This window comes from Procambarus clarkii, chromosome 39 (genome assembly GCF_040958095.1).
Source record: "Procambarus clarkii isolate CNS0578487 chromosome 39, FALCON_Pclarkii_2.0, whole genome shotgun sequence".
Classification (NCBI taxonomy): domain Eukaryota; kingdom Metazoa; phylum Arthropoda; class Malacostraca; order Decapoda; family Cambaridae; genus Procambarus; species Procambarus clarkii.
In genome coordinates this window covers 4,513,468-4,535,262 of record NC_091188.1, presented here as the reverse complement: position 1 = coordinate 4,535,262, position 21,795 = coordinate 4,513,468, and the positions used below count along the sequence as shown (strand labels likewise).

General features: G+C 43.3%; 1 protein-coding gene across 1 annotated transcript in view; it reads right to left on the bottom strand.

The window, feature by feature from the left end:
• Window positions 1-21,795, bottom strand: part of LOC123760499 (CD109 antigen) — a 74,473-nt gene that overhangs the window by 36,077 nt on the left and 16,601 nt on the right. Inside the window, exons 4-18 of the mRNA XM_045746188.2 lie at window positions 19,978-20,137; window positions 17,540-17,610; window positions 13,906-13,957; window positions 11,888-12,018; window positions 11,086-11,271; window positions 8,277-8,507; window positions 7,331-7,429; window positions 7,096-7,202; window positions 6,315-6,486; window positions 3,549-3,749; window positions 2,931-3,175; window positions 2,620-2,759; window positions 1,215-1,328; window positions 657-880; window positions 85-315 (exon numbers count right to left, since the gene is read on the bottom strand). Of these exons, the coding sequence (XP_045602144.2) occupies window positions 85-315; window positions 657-880; window positions 1,215-1,328; window positions 2,620-2,759; window positions 2,931-3,175; window positions 3,549-3,749; window positions 6,315-6,486; window positions 7,096-7,202; window positions 7,331-7,429; window positions 8,277-8,507; window positions 11,086-11,271; window positions 11,888-12,018; window positions 13,906-13,957; window positions 17,540-17,610; window positions 19,978-20,137 (2,364 nt within the window). The remainder of the gene's footprint in view (window positions 1-84; window positions 316-656; window positions 881-1,214; window positions 1,329-2,619; window positions 2,760-2,930; window positions 3,176-3,548; window positions 3,750-6,314; window positions 6,487-7,095; window positions 7,203-7,330; window positions 7,430-8,276; window positions 8,508-11,085; window positions 11,272-11,887; window positions 12,019-13,905; window positions 13,958-17,539; window positions 17,611-19,977; window positions 20,138-21,795) is intronic.

The following is a 21,795-nucleotide window of genomic DNA, read 5'->3' as shown; positions in this document are numbered from 1 at the left end:
GTATCAACGTATCCCCGGTCACCTACACATATAAATATATATCAATAACCTGAGAAGAACGTGACAGAATGTCCGGTTACTGACCCAGACGAGGTGCTGGTGGTCGCCGGCCGCTGTCCGAGGCTGGTAGGAGGCGACGACACCATTCTGTTCCACTAGTACTGAGCGGTAGTCCTTGGACCTAACCAGGGTGATCAGAACCCCCACCTTACTCCTGTGGAAGTTAAACACGCACACCCGCAGCCCCACCTGCTCGAACTGGCGCGCTACGGATGGTCCCTCCAGCGTCAGCAAGAACGGACCCGCCGAGTCAAACTGCCGCCACGGTGAAGATAACCAGTGAGTAAAGGGAGGTAATGGCTCATAATGGTACTAATACAAATAATAAGATAGTAACTTCAATTATTCAAATATTAACAACAATAGTACCAGTATTATGATAGCCAGTTTCTCGTAACTCACAGAGACACACGATACGAGGATACAAGATAACATTATATATTCAGGTCATATAATGTACAAACAAGGGCCGGAAACCCCCGCCAAAATCCTACGTTATCGCAAAAAAATGCTAATAACTCGACCGACGTGCACAGCTGCAAGCCTCCAAGTTCTGTAAACTTCTGGCAATAACTGCTACAAGAAACTTGCTTCACCTGAATTTTCTCCTCCAAGATCCCCAGACCGGTCTCCTTGCCGACGGCGAACATGGACACCACCCACCTCTGCGGTCTCTTGGGGAAGGGGAATACCCGGATCTCCCGCCCCACCCGGCGCAGGTCCTGCCACGCCCAGTCGCCGTCTTCGGGGTCGTAGAAGCGGTGGAGGCGACTGAGGCGCTGAAGGCGGTACTCGCGCAGAGGATCCGCCACCACCGGACCTGCCAAGTGGGGAGTAACATAAATACTGGTGTTAGTAGATGTAACTTTCTTCGCTGTAATTTAACTATTCTTGGGGCAGCGAGAAGCAAGTTAGGGCGTTCAGTTCGCCTTCAGCATACTATTTTAATAAACAATTTAATATCTTTAAGTGGGAAATTAAATTTGTAGAAATTCAGGTAGACAGGTCCGCTACACCACAAATAAATACTACTTGTCTGCTAATTATGATAGCTATAATTAATCATGCAAGCTGCTATAATCATTCCTGATACCAGTGCACTACACTGAACCACACCCAGCTGCAGTAGGCTCTGAACACTAGGCTTGACTCACAGCCGGCCTCATCGGAGCGGTCGGGGCAGGCGAAGACGCCGTCACACCGCTGGTCGTATCTGTAGCAGCCCCCCGTCAGGCACTTCAACTCCCGCTCACCGCACTCCGGCGTCTCTGTAAATAATAGAAAATCTTTCAAGAAATAATACACGCTAAGTAAATGAATGTGGACTCTTGCGCATTCTCTGTCTTCCCGACGTGTCTCGTTCAGGATGGTAATTTCCTGAGCACTTAACAACAGATCTCTGTCACCAGCTTGATAATTACATAATGAACGTACCTTATGGACTTAATCCTGATAGTTAATGGCTGAATATTCGTTATTTAATGTTCATAGCATGGTGAAAATGGTCACATATGTCAACAACAAATTACTGACGTGCCAAAAATAGTTTTTAATACATTTTGGGGCAAATATAGAATACATCCAACTGAGAATTTATTAAATGCAGTAAGAACTTTTTATAGAAAGTTAATTAATATTCTTAGCATGAGTAACTGTTTGTCATGGGATGCACAGCATATAATGTCCAAGGCATATATTAGCAATTCTGACTATAAGAATAATGGAATATGGAGACTGCCCAGTGACCCGTCGATAGTAGCCAAACGTGTAGGCATACACTCTTGACTTCTCCTGACACAGTGAATTCTTTATTATTATTGTTATATCCAACAAATTCCACTCATGTCTAACCAATGCTTGATACTTTACAGTGCGTTTGCTTTTATGTTGTTACTTGGCGACTTTTCCCGCAGACTTCCAGCTATGGTTTCGGACCAGTGTTATTCTTTTTATTTTTTAAAGATATGCTAACCCGTTTTCCATTCATTGCCTCAGGCTCTGACTTGTACTGACATAGTTTTAGATCCTCTTAATGTCCCTGTTTTCAAACTCTTTCATCTATTTGTAAACTTCAATCATGCCGCCACCTTTACGCCTTTATAGATAATGTAAGTTTTGTTTTTTGTATTCTCTTGTCGCAATCGTTGAAATTTTGGAACATATGAGTAGCCTGTAGTCGTGGGTGGATCGTCCATTTTCCTCAGCCGAGAAACGTAGGGGTACCTTTGCTAGTTATAACATTCTTTAAGATAATATAGCTATTTATATTTTTACTCGATATTATAAAACTAATGTTGTTAACGCAATTCCCAAAATCAACATCATTTCATTCTGCTATTATTCATAAAACAAGACATATTTTAAGACCAGGCTCAAAAGATGTAGTCATCTGCTTCAAAAAAGTTTCTCGGCCACGAGGACCATATCCTCTTTGTAATTTGTCATACTGAATATCTTCGCTTTTTAAAAGGTTGTGCCCGAGACCATGGCTTGCATATTCAATAATCAGGTCTCAGGACCACACAAATATGAGCCCTGAGAGCCACAGAGGCGGCCCACCTGAGGCGTGGTGCGGGTGGTAGAAGAGATCGGCGTCCGTCATCACAAAGAGGTCGCTGAAGTTGAAGGTTGAGGGCGCGTCCGGCCCGGCCATCGAAGTGGGAAAGAGGAACACCTTGGCCCCATTACCATCACGCGACCTAATCAGCGATATTAATTAACTCGTTAATTTGAATGTATATATGCACAGAATAAACTGCAAATGTTTTAGGTTGACGGATATGAGACAATTTATATTCAGTGTTTGAGTAGTTACTGGTGAGGCATTATGCACAGACGGACGTTGACCAAAGACGTTGACACAGACGGACCTTGTTGCGGCTCGGCGGACATGGGGCACCGACACGTTCGAGCGCCTCTCGTGCATCGTGTCATTCTTCTCCAGGTCCAGCATGTGGTAGAGAACCCTGGCGGCGTCCAGGTCGTGGCCGGCGTCCATACGGTACGTCTCCTCCCACACGGCCGACACGGCGAAGAAGGCGCCGGGTTCTCCCAGCATCTTCATCTCCGACGACCCACCAGTGTGGTCTTTGTGCTCGTTCCACCGGATGCCCACCTGTGTAAGGGAGGAATGATGAACGTGTTTCTGTGTGATGTCAACACAATTTTCACCCTTTTTCTTCCTATGTCTAATATATCTACTTAGTTCATAATCTAGCGACTATTCAGGTGCTACATAGCCTTCCCGGTTTGGTGCCTTCTATTGATAATTACTTAGCGACTATTCAGCCTACATCAAGGAATCTATTCCACCTATATCTTCCTTATCCTTCTATGTTGTCTACCTGACACTACCTAGTCTCTGCCTGCTCCCTTTTCGGTGGCCTATTCATATATTAGCTATCTCCTCTCTAACCTTATTAGCATACCTACTTTGTATATCTCCACAATGAATTAACCCATTCCATTAACTCTTGTTTTAACCTTACCTTGTGTCTTCCTAGTGGGTTGACGGGGACCACGAGGGCGTGAGAGACGAGCTGGCCGTCCTGGGTCACCACCCACACCACGATGTGGGCGGCCGGAGCCATCTCCGTGGACGCTGGCAGGGAGAAGGTGGTGACAGTGGCCAGTGCGTGGCCGTCTACTGGTTCCCTCCCGCTGTAGATCACAACGCCTTGTGACAACACCTGCGATGAGGTAGCATCATAATGCGATACATTAGCTACATTTGGTTCGCGAAGATACATGTTGCGGTACGTAAAATTTCGCTTGTGTCTGCAGTTACAGCTGCTGTGATACTATTTAATTGTACGAGGAGAGTTGTACCTCCGGACACTGCCTTTCTACGGGGCTACAACATTGGTAAGAATTTTGAATGTTCGCTCCATGTGGGTACGATCATAAACGGTGATTTAAAGCTAATGAAGCTCTTGCAAGACAATTTTGGGTTGATACGTGTACCTATATCTACAGGTCTGTAGAATGGCGAGTGTGTTGCTTGGGAAGTACACGAGCAACACATTCGTCATTAACTTTCGATTTTTATTTATGAGGTTAGATTTGTGAGTAAAACTTCATTGTGTGTGTGTCTGTGTGTGTGCTGGACCGGTAGTTAGCTGCGTCAGGGGCCACAGAGCTGTATACCCGGTATTTGTTGCGTATATTGACATACGCAACACAACCAGGGACATACCTGGTTGTGTTGCGTAGGTCAAAATCGACCAGGTAGCGACTGAAATAGATCATCTCACAAGCAAGTGTTACTTTCAAATCTATAATATAATATCTCCTTTATTTGGCGGCGCTAAATGTATTACCTTTTTGTATCTTCTTTGATAAGAATATTTAGATATTTAATTTGTAAGAAAACAATGTGTTAATTTTCAGAAATATTTATACAAATTCAAAAAGGAAAAAAAATATTGTTCAATAGTTCTAGTGTAAAATTGTTAGGTGTAGTATGGTGGTGTTTGCTGGGGTTAATGTACCACTCATGCCCAGGTGCAGTGTGGTGGTGTTTACTGTGGTTAATGTACCACTCATGCCCAGGTGCAGTGTGGTGGTGGTGTTTACTGTGGTTAATGTACCACTCATGCCCAGGTGCAGTGTGGTGGTGGTGTTTACTGTGGTTAATGTACCACTCATGCCCAGGTGCAGTGTGGTGGTGTATACTGTGGTTAATGAACCACTCATGCCCAGGTGCAGTGTGGTGGTGTATACTGTGGTTAATGAACCATTCATGCCCAGGTGCAGTGTGGTGGTGTATACTGTGGTTAATGAACCATTCATGCCCAGGTGCAGTGTGGTGGTGTATACTGTGGTTAATGAACCACTCATGCCCAGGTGCAGTGTGGTGGTGTATACTGTGGTTAATGTACCACTCATGCCCAGGTGCAGTGTGGTGGTGTATACTGTGGTTAATGAACCACTCATGCCCAGGTGCAGTGTGGTGGTGGTGTTTACTGTGGTTAATGTACCACTCATGCCCAGGTGCAGTGTGGTGGTGGTGTATACTGTGGTTAATGTACCACTCATGCCCAGGTGCAGTGTGGTGGTGTATACTGTGGTTAATGAACCATTCATGCCCAGGTGCAGTGTGGTGGTGTATACTGTGGTTAATGAACCATTCATGCCCAGGTGCAGTGTGGTGGTGTATACTGTGGTTAATGAACCATTCATGCCCAGGTGCAGTGTGGTGGTGTATACTGTGGTTAATGAACCACTCATGCCCAGGTGCAGTGTGGTGGTGTATACTGTGGTTAATGTACCACTCATGCCCAGGTGCAGTGTGGTGGTGTATACTGTGGTTAATGAACCACTCATGCCCAGGTGCAGTGTGGTGGTGTATACTGTGGTTAATGAACCATTCATGCCCAGGTGCAGTGTGGTGGTGTATACTGTGGTTAATGAACCACTCATGCCCAGGTGCAGTGTGGTGGTGTATACTGTGGTTAATGAACCATTCATGCCCAGGTGCAGTGTGGTGGTGTATACTGTGGTTAATGAACCACTCATGCCCAGGTGCAGTGTGGTGGTGTATACTGTGGTTAATGAACCACTCATGCCCAGGTGCAGTGTGGTGGTGTATACTGTGGTTAATGAACCACTCATGCCCAGGTGCAGTGTGGTGGTGTATACTGTGGTTAATGAACCACTCATGCCCAGGTGCAGTGTGGTGGTGTATACTGTGGTTAATGAACCACTCATGCCCAGGTGCAGTGTGGTGGTGTATACTGTGGTTAATGAACCACTCATGCCCAGGTGCAGTGTGGTGGTGTATACTGTGGTTAATGAACCACTCATGCCCAGGTGCAGTGTGGTGTCCCCATGGTATCACTGGATACCAACCGTCCTGCGTGAGTGAAGGGTTGCATCACCCTAAATCTCACCTGAAATTCAGTTATACAAACCTTCCTACTGTATGAGAAAACGTATAGCATATTAAACCTTTAGCACCTTGATTTAAAAAATATATTCCCTGCGGAAGAAAGATGAGTTAATATGAGGAGAAAGCGCTAAGCCAATGTGACTATATAGTACTTGGAAGAGCTATGAGGACAATTACGGGGGTATTCATGCCCGTGCAACCTCTAGGGTGGTTTAATCTTCAGCAATCTATAAGGACAAGGAACGGTGACCATCCACTTGGACCATGGGGGACCGAACTTAGACCTACAGGAAGTGCTCACAGTACCAACCAGTCCAAGTGAATGGGGTTCCCTACTGAAGAAAGACTTATAAAATTTTCATACCACGAAGTTAAAGTGCTCAATTCTGAAGTTGTTTCTGACGTGGAGGATGATGAACTCCCCCGGAGTGGCGTCGGTGGTGGAGGTTTCCACCTGCAGGTGACGGTCCCTGGGGGAGTGATGCAGCGCCCCCAGCAGCGTGGCGGACGCCGTCAGGCCGCTGCTGGTCACTAACCTGCAACACCAGGGGCCCCAGTCAAGAGGAATGACACCAATATGTATGCCTGCTTAGTAAAAATAGTAGTCAAATGTAGTAGAAATTGTAGCAATGCGTGGGAGAGTCAGATTATCATGTTTCCTTACACCTGATGCCTCAGGTCATTTAACATGGGAGTTAGTTAGGGAACTGTTGTGGGTTGTAAAGTGCCGGAGATGACCTGCCTACTCCCGAAGTGAGACCTCGATAAGATTCATAACTATTTTGTCCCCTGACAATGGAAATCCATCAAACAAATGCAGAGTTGAGCACTACCTTATGCCTGTGTAAAACTGAAACTGGTTTCATGATAACACGAACAAGATAACAAGTTTCATTAAGTCACAGTAATAAAGAGCTCCACCTGGCCTCCCATTTGTAAATAACTTCACCTGGCGTAACTCTAATAAAGAGCTTCACTGGGCATCGCATTAGTAGAGAACCATACCCGGCCCTCACAATTATAAAGACCTCATCTTGGGTCACAGTAATAGAGAGCCTCTCCTGAAGTCACAGTAATAGAGAGCCTCTCCTGAAGTCACAGTAATAGAGAGCCTCTCCTGAGGTCACAGTAATAGAGAAGCTCACCTGGCGTCCACTTTGAGTGTCTGGGTCCCGTCAGGCAGGTGGAAGGTGACCTGTGCCACCCCCAGGCCCTCCATCAGCTGCTTCCCCGTCACCTCCACCTCCTCCACCTGCAGGAGGGAAGTTATAATGCCTGATTCGGTGAAGAAATAGACGTGCTTAGGGGAGCAGGAATATCCCCACCTCCTTGTTCTTATATCCCAGCTCCTTGTTTTCATGGCCCAGCTCCTTCACGTACCTGGGAGCTGCGCCCTGAGGCGGACATGACGACGGTGACCTGGGCGTCCGCCAGCTCCTCCTCGGCCAGCGGGTGATCGTCCTGGTACGACGCGAACACCTGCGTAAGAAGCACATGAGTTTGTATTAAGGATTCAGATACATTTATTTATAAACAGAACTCGCCAAACAAGAGGAAGTGATGGAGCAACAGAATGGCAGAAACTACATCAACAGCTTCACGGGAGGCATCTCCTGTCACGCAGGGTGCAGTCGCACCTCCACAGATCTCCAGTATCAGCTCTTGATACTGGTAATGGCTCAAAAGGGCCACCACTTACGGGCTATTCATGCCCGTGTCACCTTTTGGATGGCTTAATCTTCATCAATCAAATCAATCAACAGCTTGATCGTTTTCATTTTCAATGTCTAGCTAGGAAAATATATTTTAATCCATATTAGAGTGTCTTTTTTTACATACATACATACATACATACATACATACATACATACATACATACATACATACATACATACATACATACATACATTTGATATATATACATACATCCACACATGTATACGTACATGCATATATTTATATGCAAAGTGACATGACAATTAACACAAGGAGAAAACATATCCAGTGAAGAAATGACCTGAGTCAATACAGAGGACGCGGGCTTCCGTCCCAACCAGAGACGGCGGACTATATATGCTTATGTATGTTACGAAGCTTACGTATCATCAAGATGTTAGTATTAAGTCAAGAATCTAGCAGGAAGGAAGATCGTTGCTTCCTGCCTGAGTTACTTATCAGATCAAGATTACTACAGTACTACTGTTACTTACAGACCAATATTTCACTGATATATAAAGTGCTACTTAAAGTAGCACTGAGTGACGTGGCTTTTTCCACTCTTGATTAGTTATTACTTAAATCAGGTGACAGGGGGCGGGACACTTACATGGACGGAGGTGGGCATGCCGGGCCTGAAGATGAGCGGCTGGTCCCCCAGGAAGGTCAGCTTGGCCTCCTCCTGCACCAGCCGGGCTAGCGCCCACCCCTCCTGCACCCACCAGCCGAAGGAGTCGCCGACGGCGGCCCACACCCGCACACTCACGTCCTTCAGGTCGTCGCTGCCCAGCTTCTCCCGCACCTTCCACAGCGGGAGGCTGAAGGCCTGGTACCCACGGAACTGTAGTGGAGATACAGTCTGGCTGTAACTGTGTGGTGATACAGTGTGACTGTAGCTGTGTGGAGATACAGTGTAGCTGTAACTGTGTGGAGATACAGTGTGGTTGTAACTGTGTGGAGATACAGTGTGGCTGTAACTGTGTGGAGATACAGTGTGGTTGTAACTGTGTGGTGATACAGTCTGGCTGTAACTGTGTGGAGATACAGTGTGGTTGTAACTGTGTGGTGATACAGTCTGGCTGTAACTGTGTGGAGATACAGTGTGGCTGTAACTGTGTGGTGATACAGTGTGGCTGTGACTGTGTGGTGATACAGTGTGGCTGTAACTGTGTGGAGATACAGTGTGGCTGTAACTGTTTTTTTTTAGTTATGTTTCAGTAAAGTTTTTTTTCTGTAGCCTTCATGTGATCGTTCTATACGTAGGAAATATTTAAATTCTGAATTTATAAAACATATATCACTTTCAGACTTGATTAATTGAATTTGTGTAAATTATAAACATCTTCAAAACTTGTAATATTAAAACATTCTAAATATATAATTATGTGAAAAAAATATTGAGCTCAGAAGTGCTTTCTGTGGCATTTCTCAACAACATGGTAGTGTAGTGTGGTGTTCCCCAAGGTAGTGTTTCAAGCACTACTCCTTTTTTTCCTATGTTGCCTTTATATGAACTATCTTTCCACCCCTTTCCTTTCCCTAATCTGCGATGGAACAACCCCCATTGAAGAGGAGACCGGAGGTTACTCCAGACCTCCGCTGCTGGATACAAAGGAGTCCCCCATAACACTTCAAACTTCAGGGCCCCACACACCATTTGGTCACCACTTGGTCCGGGAGACATCTCCCGTCACGCAGGGTGTAGTTGCGCCTCCACAGATCTCCAGTATCATCTTTTGATACTGGTAATGGCTCGAAAGGGCCACCACTTACGGGCTATTCATGCCCGTGCCACCTCTTGGGTGGCTTAATCTTCATCAATCAATCAATCAGGGCCCCACAAATTGTAGATCCGCCACTGTGGTCCCTCCAACACTGCCACTCCCCTGTGTGCTATACCTTGACTACTGCCTCTTCCCGCCAAGTTTTCTCTCCATCGCGTGCTTGCTTGCAGGATTCGCTGTCAGTACAAATCCGTATTGCATTCTCCCTCGCATTGTTTCTACCTTGTCACTGTGGAGTGTTCCGCTGGTAACATTTTTGTAACGGCTTGTGACCCTCGGCACGCTGAAGCCTTCTAACCCGCTTCCCTCTCTCTGTCATTACGAATGTTCTCACTGATAGCTGCGCGCATCTGTGGACACAGATGTGCGCGTATTATCAGTGAGAATTATATATATATATATATATATATATATATATATATATATATATATATATATATATATATATATATATATATATATATATATATATATATATATATATATATATATATATGTTTTATAAGGGGGGAAGGGTACCTCCCTGTGTCGGGGTCTCTCTCTCTCTCTCTCTCTCTCTCTCTCTCTCTCTCTCTCTCTCTCTCTCTCTCTCTCTCTCTCTCTCTCTCTCTCTCTCTCCCATCCCCTCTCTTTTCCCTATCTCCTCTTTCTTCCCATCTTCCCCTCTCCAACTTTCACCTGTCTCCTTCCCTCTTTTCCACCCTCTCTACCTCCCCCCCCTACTCTTCCCTCTCACAATTCTCGCCCTCCCCCCTTACTCTCACCCCTCTCCTCTCTTCCCTTCTCTCCACCTGTCTTGCCCCTCCTTCCCTCTCTTCAAACATCCTCCTCCTTTCCCACCTTCTTCCTTCTTTTCCTAGCTCTGTGTCTTTTACAAATAATACAGTCGACACCAGAGCACAACTCCATAGTCTCCTAAGACTGATGGATGCCTACTACTACTACTACTACTACTACTACTACTACTACTACTACTACTACTACTACTACTACTACTATAGTCTACTACTGGCGTGTGGGCGGTAATTATAAATATATATAAGTTGTAAATTTCTTTCGAAAGTTTGTTTACGTGCAATAAAACATGTGCAAGTAGGTTTTATTGACACAGGTGTAAATACGCAGCAATATGAATTAGTGCGTTATAATTGACTTCACTAAGCGGTCCGTAGTGCTACTGAACCCACTGACGGAAATCCCAAAGAGGGTGGAAAAAGAGAGAAGGGTTCTATCGTCTTTGGCTGGACAGTAGAGCGACGGTCTGGCTTCATGCAGGTCGGCGTTCAATCCCCGACCAGTCCAAGTCGTTGGGGGACCATTCCTTTGCCCCCCGTCTCATTCCAAATCCTTATCCTGATCCCTTCCAAGTGCTATATAGTCGTAATGGCTTGGCGCTTTCCCCCTGATAATTCCTTCCTTCCTTCGGCCAATGACAGGGGAGACGGGAGACGAGGTGCGCGCTCTACGGGTTTAGGTGTGCTCTTAACAAACTCATCTCTCCATTATAACTGCCCCCTCCACTGTGTGCGATTATCCGTCGAGCCAGACTCACCACTTTGCTGTGCACGACTCATCCCTTCGCTATCAGTGACTCACCTCTCAGCGCGACTCACTCTCCGGCTGATCGCGACTCACCCCGTAGATGAACTCGTGGTACGCGTCGGTGAAGGAGGCTGGGATGTGGGCGTAGTCGTGGCGGGCGAACTGCAGCTTGATGGAGCAGTTGCCGAAGACACTCCTCCAGTTGGTCATGTTGGCCACCACCACCCCCTCCACGTACTCTGCCGTCGTCAGCACCGTCAGCGGCAGCCGCACGAACACCTGCCAACCACACCACTCCGAGTCAACCACAAATGCAACAACAATTTGACACTGGACGAGCATATGCTTTACGGGCTATTCATGCCCGTGCCACCTCTTGGGTGGCTTAATCTTTATCAATCAATCATCAGCATATGCTGCCAGTGAAAGGGGGGGGGGTTGAAGATTGAAGCTGAATCAAGTTGAAGATTGCAACTTGGCACCAATGGGGTGCTCCAAAGATCAAATAAAGCCTCAGCGGATCACCTGTGTGTGTGGCACCTCTGACACCTCTGCCTTACTGTGCACATCCTGATCCACTGGCTAGACTGACAGTGTCGTAAATTTCAGACCCTAGTTCGAAACCCCATAGAAAACAGGATTTCTGTTTCGCAGAGCAAAATACAACATAATAAATAAGTCCTTACAATCACTGTTGATGTCACTACTGCTGTTGATGTCACTGCAGCTGATGATATCACTGCTCCGACTTACTACTACTACTACTTGATGTTATCACCACAACACTGTTTTACCAATCTGCCGCCTCATTCTGGTTATCATACTGAACACCGAGGAAAATGAAGACAAGTGAACGAAGGGGAAAAGCGGTGGAGACAAGTGGACGAAGACCTACCTCGAACCTTGGTCTGAAGTAGTGCTCCACTTGGATGTCCTTGTCCTCCACCTGGCTCCTGGCCCGCACCCTGATCCTCCACGTCCCCACCAGAGGGTAGGCGGGCAGCTCGAACTTGAGGTTGATCACTCCTGCAGAGAGAGAGAGAGAGAGAGAGAGAGAGAGAGAGAGAGAGAGAGAGAGACAGAGAGAGACAGAGAGAGACAGAGAGAGACAGAGAGAGACAGAGAGAGACAGAGAGAGACAGAGGTCATCTTCGTATCATTACTCTACCAAAGGCTACTTAAAGTAGTTACATAGCTTGCTCGCTGGCTAGTTAAACCTGTCTAGGGCGCCTTACTCTAGCTATGCAGATGTTAACAGGGAAGTATCACGTATATTATATTAGGTTACAACTTCTGAGACGAGGCTCGGTTATGCCGTAATGCCCAAGAGTAGTTGTGCTATGATGTAAAGTCGTGGTAGGGAAGTGAAGAATTTACAGTGACACTAATGTACTGAGTTCATCACAACTACTGATTTAAATAAGTGAAATGACACATTAACAGTGATTTCAGAGGTACAGTGCATATGATTATGCAGTGATGAAGGATAATGATGAAAGAAATTGCCGATGCTAACAAGTGAATTACTGCTGATATTAGTGAGCATTGGACCCCGAGTGCAATATAATGGGATACAGTGACTCGTGGTGATACAGCCAGATTATTACTTCAGGAAGAAGAAGAAACTCAACGAAAGCCTCAAGCTCAAGTCGCATGAACGTCTTCAAATGGTGGGGCTCAATCTGAGGTTTCGTCTTAGAGGTCAGATCGTCTCTGTAGAGGTCGTGGAGCAACCCGTCCTCTTAAAAATAACGTCACTTTTGGCTCGTATGCGCGATATGGCTAAATTTGGACGTAATTTGAAATGAAATCGACTCACAAAAGTGACGTTCTGTTCCGTTTTCTATTTCAGTCGTAACGTTTTGATCCGAGGAGCTGAATCTAAAACATCATCATCTTAACACTACTTGATAATGGTCGAGGACGGACCGAAACGTCCTCACTTCCTCTACTTTCAGACGTGTGTGTGTTGGGTTGTTGTTGTTAAAGATTCGCTACCTGGAACAAGAAGTTCCAAGTAACACGGGCTATGGTGAGCCCGTAAATTTTGCGAGGCAGCAGCTACGTATGGTACATGACTTGAAGTGTAAACTTGTACTAAGCACAGAAGACATTTATTATGAAATTCGTGTGAATGTTAATGCTGAATTCTGTGGATATATATGTACATTAAGGACACACCCGGTATGATATAGGCTCCGTTGACTCTGTAGGTTTGGAGACTCGTGCATATTTAAGGCCAACACTGTTCATAGCCTACAAGAATGATTTTGGATCTGTCTATAGTCAAATTTGCGGTTATCCTGTGCAGACCTGAGTATTTAGTAGCCTAAGGAAGGTCTCAGAGCAGTGTGGTCCAAGGATTGGGCAGTGGGGGGAGGAGGACTTGAAGTGTCAGGTCCCTGGAGAAGGAGTCTCCTTGGTCACTTGGTCTGTGATGGACCACGTTGTATTCACCTAGTTGTCCTTGCAGTGGTTGAGCTCTAGCTCTTTGGTCCCGCCTCTCAACTGTTAATCAACTGGTGTACAGATTCCTGAGCCTACTGGGCTCTATGGTGTAGAGCTACGTAGCTCTACCTGTGAGCTACGAGATGTTATCAGGTGTGTCATGGTCTTCGTGGACGGCTGGTCCGGAGTAGAGTCCCTTACACGCGGTGGAGCACTTAGTCTGTGTAGGCAGGTCTGGTGCACGGACCACCAACACAGGCAGCTAGGTAAGCCCCCCATGGCATGACGTAGGGAGAGGTAGGGTGTTGAGGCAGTAGAAGGCAAATGGACGAAGAAGGGTGTAGGGATGAGGGAGACAGGATGTAGAGGTTTAACATAGTGTTGGGGTACTTTGAATAGAGCGTTGCAGTGTCGGGCCAGAGTACAGTGTCGGGGCAGGGTAAGAGGGAAGCGACATGGACTTACCGTGACTTGTCTGGTATGATGGCCAACGACGCATCGCCCTGCCACGCGGGTCCTGGAGGGAGAGAGAGAGAGGGTTGTCAGCAAAGATTGTGAGGTTTGCGGGAGGATGTTGACAGCCCCAACCAAGTATAGCTAGTTATTTGATCTACACTGTGTAATCTTTCATATAGACTAGGGTGGCAACACATTGTTCTGTGTACCTAAGCTTAATAAGAAAAAAAAATAATCAGTAGACTGGTTGTTTGTCTGATGCACAATGACTCTCCTGTACTTGAATCTATTCTTGTCTTAAGCAAATCATGAAGTTGTTGCTGACATCATCAAGCACAAATAACTATATATATATTTTTTATTTTTTTTCGTAAATAATTATCAGTTAATTAAGTGGTAACTATGACGCAAATAACTGACTCGCAAGTGCTGCAAGAGCTGCGAGGTTATTTAGCTTAGGTACACTACAGGAAGGGTCAACACAACAGAGATGTTAATATTTGAGTGGGTTTAGCGCTACCAAATAAGAACTAACCTACGTCATTTGTTCGTTACACGGAAATTCCAGGAGTGTGTAAAATAATATTTGTATGCATTATTGACCTCACCAAGAAGCCTTAATAGACAATAATACTGTATACTATTTAAGAAACAAATAATTCCAAAATTATTATTTTAATCATACGAGTTAGATAAAGTTGTCATTTTTACTCAATGGCGATTTCATTGCAAACAGTGACAACCGGCTGCAGACTTCTTGATACACTAGCAAATAAATGTATTAAATGTGGGCTTATTGTCTCTACAGGTAAAATTAAGGACCTTATGCCCCCCAAAAAATACATAATCCTCCTGTTTTTAAAGTCAATGACCAGCGCATTGACAACTGCAGGCAATACAAATACTTCGGTGTGACTATTAATAGTGACATTGTAAGTGAACTACATCTTAATCTTAAAAGACAGGCTAAGTCCTCTTAAAACGCTTGCTGGAAAGCACATTGGTATTAATGCCAAATATGCCAGAATGTTCTACATGATGTTCATTAGGTTACTAGTGGACTGCCATGCCCTGCTACCTTGTTAGTCTCCCTAGCATGAGGGAGGAACTGAAACTCTCAACATTATGTGAAAGAATTGAGCAGGTTAATACTACCTTCTGTGTAAGGGTGATGAGAGATCCGTCACCCTTACTACTTAGAGAAAAACTGACTAGTGCGGTTTGTAGGCGAGAGAGTGTTGCCTGAATATAGAGAAAGGAATCAGCACATTGCTGTGTATACCTGAACTTGTTAAAAAAAAATTACTTAGTGTTATAAAATTAAAGAAATTATAAATTGCAGATGAACAAAAAAATTATACACAAGTAAATGTATATATAACAATTCTGAATATCACTTAGATTCACAAGGTACTAAGAATTACACAAGGCACCAGCCAAGGTACCCAAGGTCGTTTATAATTACGTTCGTCAACCCCACGTGGAACATATTGTCACTGTGAGACTAAAAAATGTAGAACTTACACAAATATTTACTTTGTTCAGAAACTAGCCCATGTTTTTGAAGAGATAAGAGAAAAGCGGGCGAGGCTAAACGTCCAAGGAAGTTGACAATGGGTTTGGTAATACTGTGGACTATTCCTGAACTTTTACACCCATTATGTATTTTTGTGCTTTGACGTAAGTTAATTTATCACACGGACACATATGGGTCAGATCAAATCGCCCATTATTTTTAACCTGATACATCTATACTCGCCTCTCACATACAAACCAAACCAAAGATAATGTACATTTACCACACAATTAAATGCCAATAACGTAATGTTTATGATAAGATATTGAGGCCATCGGTAGTGCGCGTGTGTGTGGAGAGTTGCAATCCCATTGAGCCGCTTCACGATTTTCGGAATATAATTTAGTCCTGTACATAGTAGCTTCAGGACCCTACGCGTCCTGAAGCCTACAAAAAGAGCGTCGGGTTGTGAAATGAATGAAGTCATAATATCTGCTCAGCATTCCTCTCTGTACTGACTTCTAACCAAGTATGTCTCGTGATGTTTCGGGAAGCGGCCAGAGTGAAAAATATGTAAAAACAAATTTTGGAAAATCTCGAGCATCATCTGAAATATGAATACTTAACTAACAAAAAATATTATGAATTGTGATGACGTTGTTTAAGAATCAGCTACTGGGAATAAAAAGTTCCAGGTAGCACGGGCTATGATGAACCTGTAGTGGTCTTACCTGGCACAGGAGCGGGGCTGTAACTGTTGTTGTAATGACGAGGCTGTCATTTTAAATATCGGAGGTGGCGGCCATTTTGGAAACACATCAAGGAACAGAATGTAAATGTAACAAATATATTATTGCCGTCCAGTCTCAAAGATTAATTATTAAGCGAATAATTGAAGCATATAATAATAGTAGAACATAATATTTAAGTAGTAGTAGTAGTGAGTAGAACATAATATTTAAGTAGTAGTAGTAGTGAGTAGAACATAATATTTAACAATTCTGTGGGGATTAAATTATACAAAGTTGGAGAAAGAGGCGGCGTCCGACGGTCGATTGAGCATGGCGAACACGCAGATGGTATAACAGAAATATTTGTTCGTACCTTAGAGCTAAGTGGCCGAGTATCTCACATTTCCTTGCTTTACAACTGGTGTACATCTCGTGTGTTCTAGAGCAGTTAGGATTAGACCATGAAGGGGATATTGCTGTGCAAATTGGAAGTGCTGACGAGTGTGTTCCCCCAACCCTCCCATGTGGCCGAGGCTGTGGTGGTGTCTGGCTGGTTTATCAGTATATTGTCAGTTATTTACGTATTTATTTATTTACGTATGTATTTATTTATTTGTGTATTTATTTATTTATTTATTTACATGGAGGTACAATGGGTTTGTGAGAGCATATAATATTGGTATTTTTACATTCTTGCAAAGCCACTAACCCGCAGTTTCGGGTAGGTTAGACAATACCTAAATTGGGTTATACCTAAATTACCTTTGTTGTGCATTATAGAGGCTCACATCTGCCATATTTATTTTTAATAGTGAATAACACTTCAATATTTCCTTATTCCCCCCCCCCCCCTCAATACGTTTATTATTTTGTTTCTGGTAGAAATGTTGTCGTGAAGCAGGTATACAATAATAGGAGTTACTGTGAATCCTTAGAGCAGGTGAGCCTTTCACTCTACTACTTTTTTGGGAGAATTTTGTTATTAATTACTACTGTGTACGAGTGTGTGTATATGTGCACATACTCCTCTAGAGTCTGTGTGTGTGTGTGTGTGTATACGCAAAAGCTTGGCCATCCCTACCTCGTGTGTGTGTGCGTGAGTAGGGAGCTTGCTTCGATTGTCACAGCTGTACAAACATGGGTATAAATGCTATAAGATTGAAAATGTGCACTTGTTGGCTTCATACAAGCTAGTGCACACACTTAAAAAACACAACCACCACACACATGCAAAAATGCGGTCATACGCACAAACAGATGTCAACAGATGCACACACACACACACACACACACACACACACACACACACACACACACACACACACACACACACACACACACACACGTGCACAAATATACACATACATACACACAGAAGTAACTGTGGAACACTCACCAGGAGGAAGACATCGACGGGATCGTCATAAGGCTTCAGGTCCCTGGTTAAGAAGACGGCTCGGAACCTCACTGTGGGCCAGAAATGACATTATTAAACATCATCAACATGTCTCACTTGTACTCTCCTGCTCAGCACATGTCTCATTTATACTTAGTTTTTTTTCATAACATGTTTACCTTTCAGGTTTTGTTCACATTTTTGTATTGTTTATGAGTGGCTCTCCTGGGTTCATATGCATATTATTAATATTATATATATATATATATATATATATATATATATATATATATATATATATATATATATATATATATATATATATATATATATACCTGGAAGAAGGGGGACCCATAGCCTCGGAGGAAACCAGATAACACTGGCCGATTATTTTTTCGTGTAGCCTGTGTACTGTAGACGTTGTGGAGTGATTGTTTACTGTTAGTTGTCGGGAATTTATAGCTTTAAGAATAAATTCTTATTAGAGGCATGAGTGTTATTTTAAGAGTTAAAGCCCCTCTTTACTATCACTCACACCTCATGGTCTATTCAAGACGAACAAGGGGGCATTGTTGAAGGAACCGAAGAACATGAGTATGAATACATTATCATGGACGATAAAAACGTATTTCAGTGTTTACACAAACTCATCGTTGACGTCATACAAATTAACGTGCACACTGGATATGCGTAAATGAAAGCAAAGTAGCCTTCAGATAGATCTCATAGTGCTTATCACCACATGTTAAATGGGATGAAAAGCAAGTAATATATAATATAGTACTATCGAAATTTAGCGCAAAATTCCCCCCACCCCCCACCCCCACCCCAAGTATACACCCACATACCAAGTTCTTTACTCTAAGAGAAAGATATACTTGTATGTGTTGCCTGTCAAATGTATTTGAAAGATTAAGTTTTACACATATAAACTTGTCTAAAAAAAATAATTAGGGTGGTAGGAGAAGAAAATATTAAAGTGTTCAGTGAGAATCCACAAGGTCTTCTCTGAATGCTTTCTATTTTCTTCTTCAAAGTTATGGGTCTCTACAATTGCATTAGATTAAGTTTTTTTTTAATAATTTTGTATTTAAGTCATTTGTTTGACAAATGAATATCAGAATATGAGACACAGACCACAGAACAAATTTAAATAATAATAAGTAAATATTAGTAAATCATATTATTTACTATGTAAACTCTTACTGTATGATACTTGCGTCACACAGTACTCATAATACTTGCGTCACACAGTACCCATGATACTTGCGTCACACAGTACCCATGACGCATCATAGACTTAAAATACAATCGGTAGTGTGAGTTTTAGATTACTTAACAACAAAATAATATAGAAAACGGCAGCGTCTAACTAGACCTATCCAATACCAACCACGATTAAATTGTCCAGAAATTAGTTCCATAAATCAACAGCCCAATTTCCAAACCATTTTTTTACCCAGTTCTTTTTATAAATCGTATCGATTGATATTTACTATATTATGATAATATTTTGAGATATTTTTTTAGAATTTGATTGTCTCTAAACCTTTTTTCAATAGGTTTAGCCTATTTCATTTTCATGAAATAGGCTAAAAATAAAATATATAATATATATATATATATATATATATATATATATATATATATATATATATATATATATATATATATATATATGTCGTACCTAGTAGCCAGAACGTACTTCTCAGCCTACTATGCAAGGCCCGATTTGCTTAATAAGCCAAGTTTTCATGAAATAATGTTTTTTCGACTACCTAACCTAACCTAACCTAACTTTGTCGGCTACCTAACCTATTAAGTTAGGTTAGGTAGGGTTGGTTAGGTTCGGTCATATATCTACATTAATTTTAACTCCAATAAAAAAAAATTGACCTCATACATAATGAAATGGGTGGCTTTATCATTTCATAAGAAAAAAATTAGAGAAAATATATTAATTCAGGAAAACTTGGTTCATTAGGCAAATCGGACCTTGCATAGTAGGCTGAGAAGTGCGTTCTGGCTACTAGGTACGACATATATATATATATATATATATATATATATATATATATATATATATATATATATATATATATATATATATATATATATATATATATATATATATAGCTAGATCTATAGCCTAAGCCTCGCTTGGGTTAGATTGGTTTGGTTTTGATTTGTTTCGTTATGTTAGGTAAGGTTTTAAAACCCGTTGGCAAACCGTTTTGTGTACGGGGAGACTTGAATCCTTCTGTTCTCCCCTTTAACGGCGCGAAAAGAATTCATGTAGATTCTATTCATTAAAAAAATAACACTGAAATGACGATTTCCAATATGTCGATTACCGAGTGGAAAGTTTGTTTTGCGGACGGTGTATACATACATAATAGCGCACATATATACCACATGGAAGTACATATAGGACTCACCGGTCTGGCCGGCGTTGTAGACGGGTCGTGAGGGCTGGATGAGGATGGTGAGGAACTTGGCCTGGAAGTTGAGGCTGGCGACGCGCTTGAAGAGTGAAGTTACGCCTTCCCGCCCCTCTACCTGCAGCTGCCACTCCCCCGTCCCTCCTGAGTCAGGTACCTGCAACACACCAAAGTCAGGCACCTGCTAACACACCAGATTCAGGTATCTGCAACACATGAGAGTTAAGCACCTGCAACACACCAGAATCATACTAGATATTCCGGCTAATCATGGCTTCAGATTTCGCCACTTCAGCACTATTCAGCCGATAACTGCATAACACAATTAGCATCACCTTAGTACAGAACCCTGCATTATGTCAGCATCAACCTGCATGTGCCAATGAATCGCCCATTTCAAAAGTTTATCGAGATCGCTTTGGATTTATTTTGTGTCTTTTGAATGTATTTCCTGTCCTATTTTAAGGTCTCTGCAATTTTGCTAATCTTGTTTTTCAATTATAATAATGTGATCGGCTCAATACGAGCCGATCACATTATAGGGTGCGGGAGAGCCAATGGAACCCTCTCCGAGCTACTTATGACAGTCCCCTATCACCAAATTGTGTCAGAAAAGTTGGATGAGGCTACCCCTAAGCGTCTGTGGTCTTCAGTCTCGGACAGACGGATATTTTCTTATAGACACAAGGTTACTGAGAACCTCGAACGTGGTTCGGACCCTGCATGAGGTTGTTGAGAGCTTCCACGAACGCCACACTTAGCAGACGACTTGGATAAACACCCTGCGTGCATAATCCACCTAATTGTCACCTTTATCTAAAATTCAAATTTACGCGCCTTTGTTGGTTTGCTGGTTAGTATATATTAGTGTGACGTCAACACAGTGAGACATGGGAGCATAGAGGCGAAGCTGCGTATTTGCATGTCCATTGTAGCGGACTGAAGGACGGTAATTCTGCAGTGTTACCACCACTATAGGTGGGTACCTCACTGTCGCACCAGTTCTATAAGTGGGTACCTCACTGTCGCGCCAGTTCTATAGGTGGGTACTTCAATGTCGCGCCAGTACTATAGGTGGGTACCTCACTGCCGCTCCAGTACTATAAGTGGGTACCTCACTGTCGCGCCAGTTCTATAAGTGGGTACCTCAATGTCGCGCCAGTTATATAAGTGGGTACCTCACTGTCGCGCCAGTTCTATAAGTGGGTACCTCATTGTCGCGCCAGTTCTATAAGTGGGTACCTTACTGTCTCCTTAGTACTATCTCCCCAGAGTGGGTGTACCATCCACTTATAAGTGGATAGTATAAGTCCAGTAATATCGTCAAGGCGTCAATCCTCCTGAATTGAGACGGTAGGCTTGACGTATAGCCCGTCGAGCCACGGGATGAACTATACAGAACATACACAGCAGCAACAGGTGAGGGGGGAAAAAGAGGTGCTAATCAGCCTGGAATTCTTCACTCAACTTCCGCAAATTTGGTCGTCGGGGAAAGGACGTAATATCAGCCAACGCAACAGTGTTGGGACACTCCTAGGCCACCAGTGTCAATCTGCAGGGTTTGCAATACTGCAACATCAGTCCCTCCCTTCCTCCCCTCGACATATGCCACTAGAACTGACTCGCCAAAACCCTTGTTTACATTCGTTTGAATGAATGCCTTCATTTCCTGCCGTAGTTCGATCGAGTCAATTAACATCATTCAAAGGCGCGGGTAATGCCGTTTTATTTGTACAATATGGTAATGTGTCTTCATTAGCAATGTCAATATTGTTATAATTAAATCACTTGTGTTTTGGCTAATTTGATAATTGG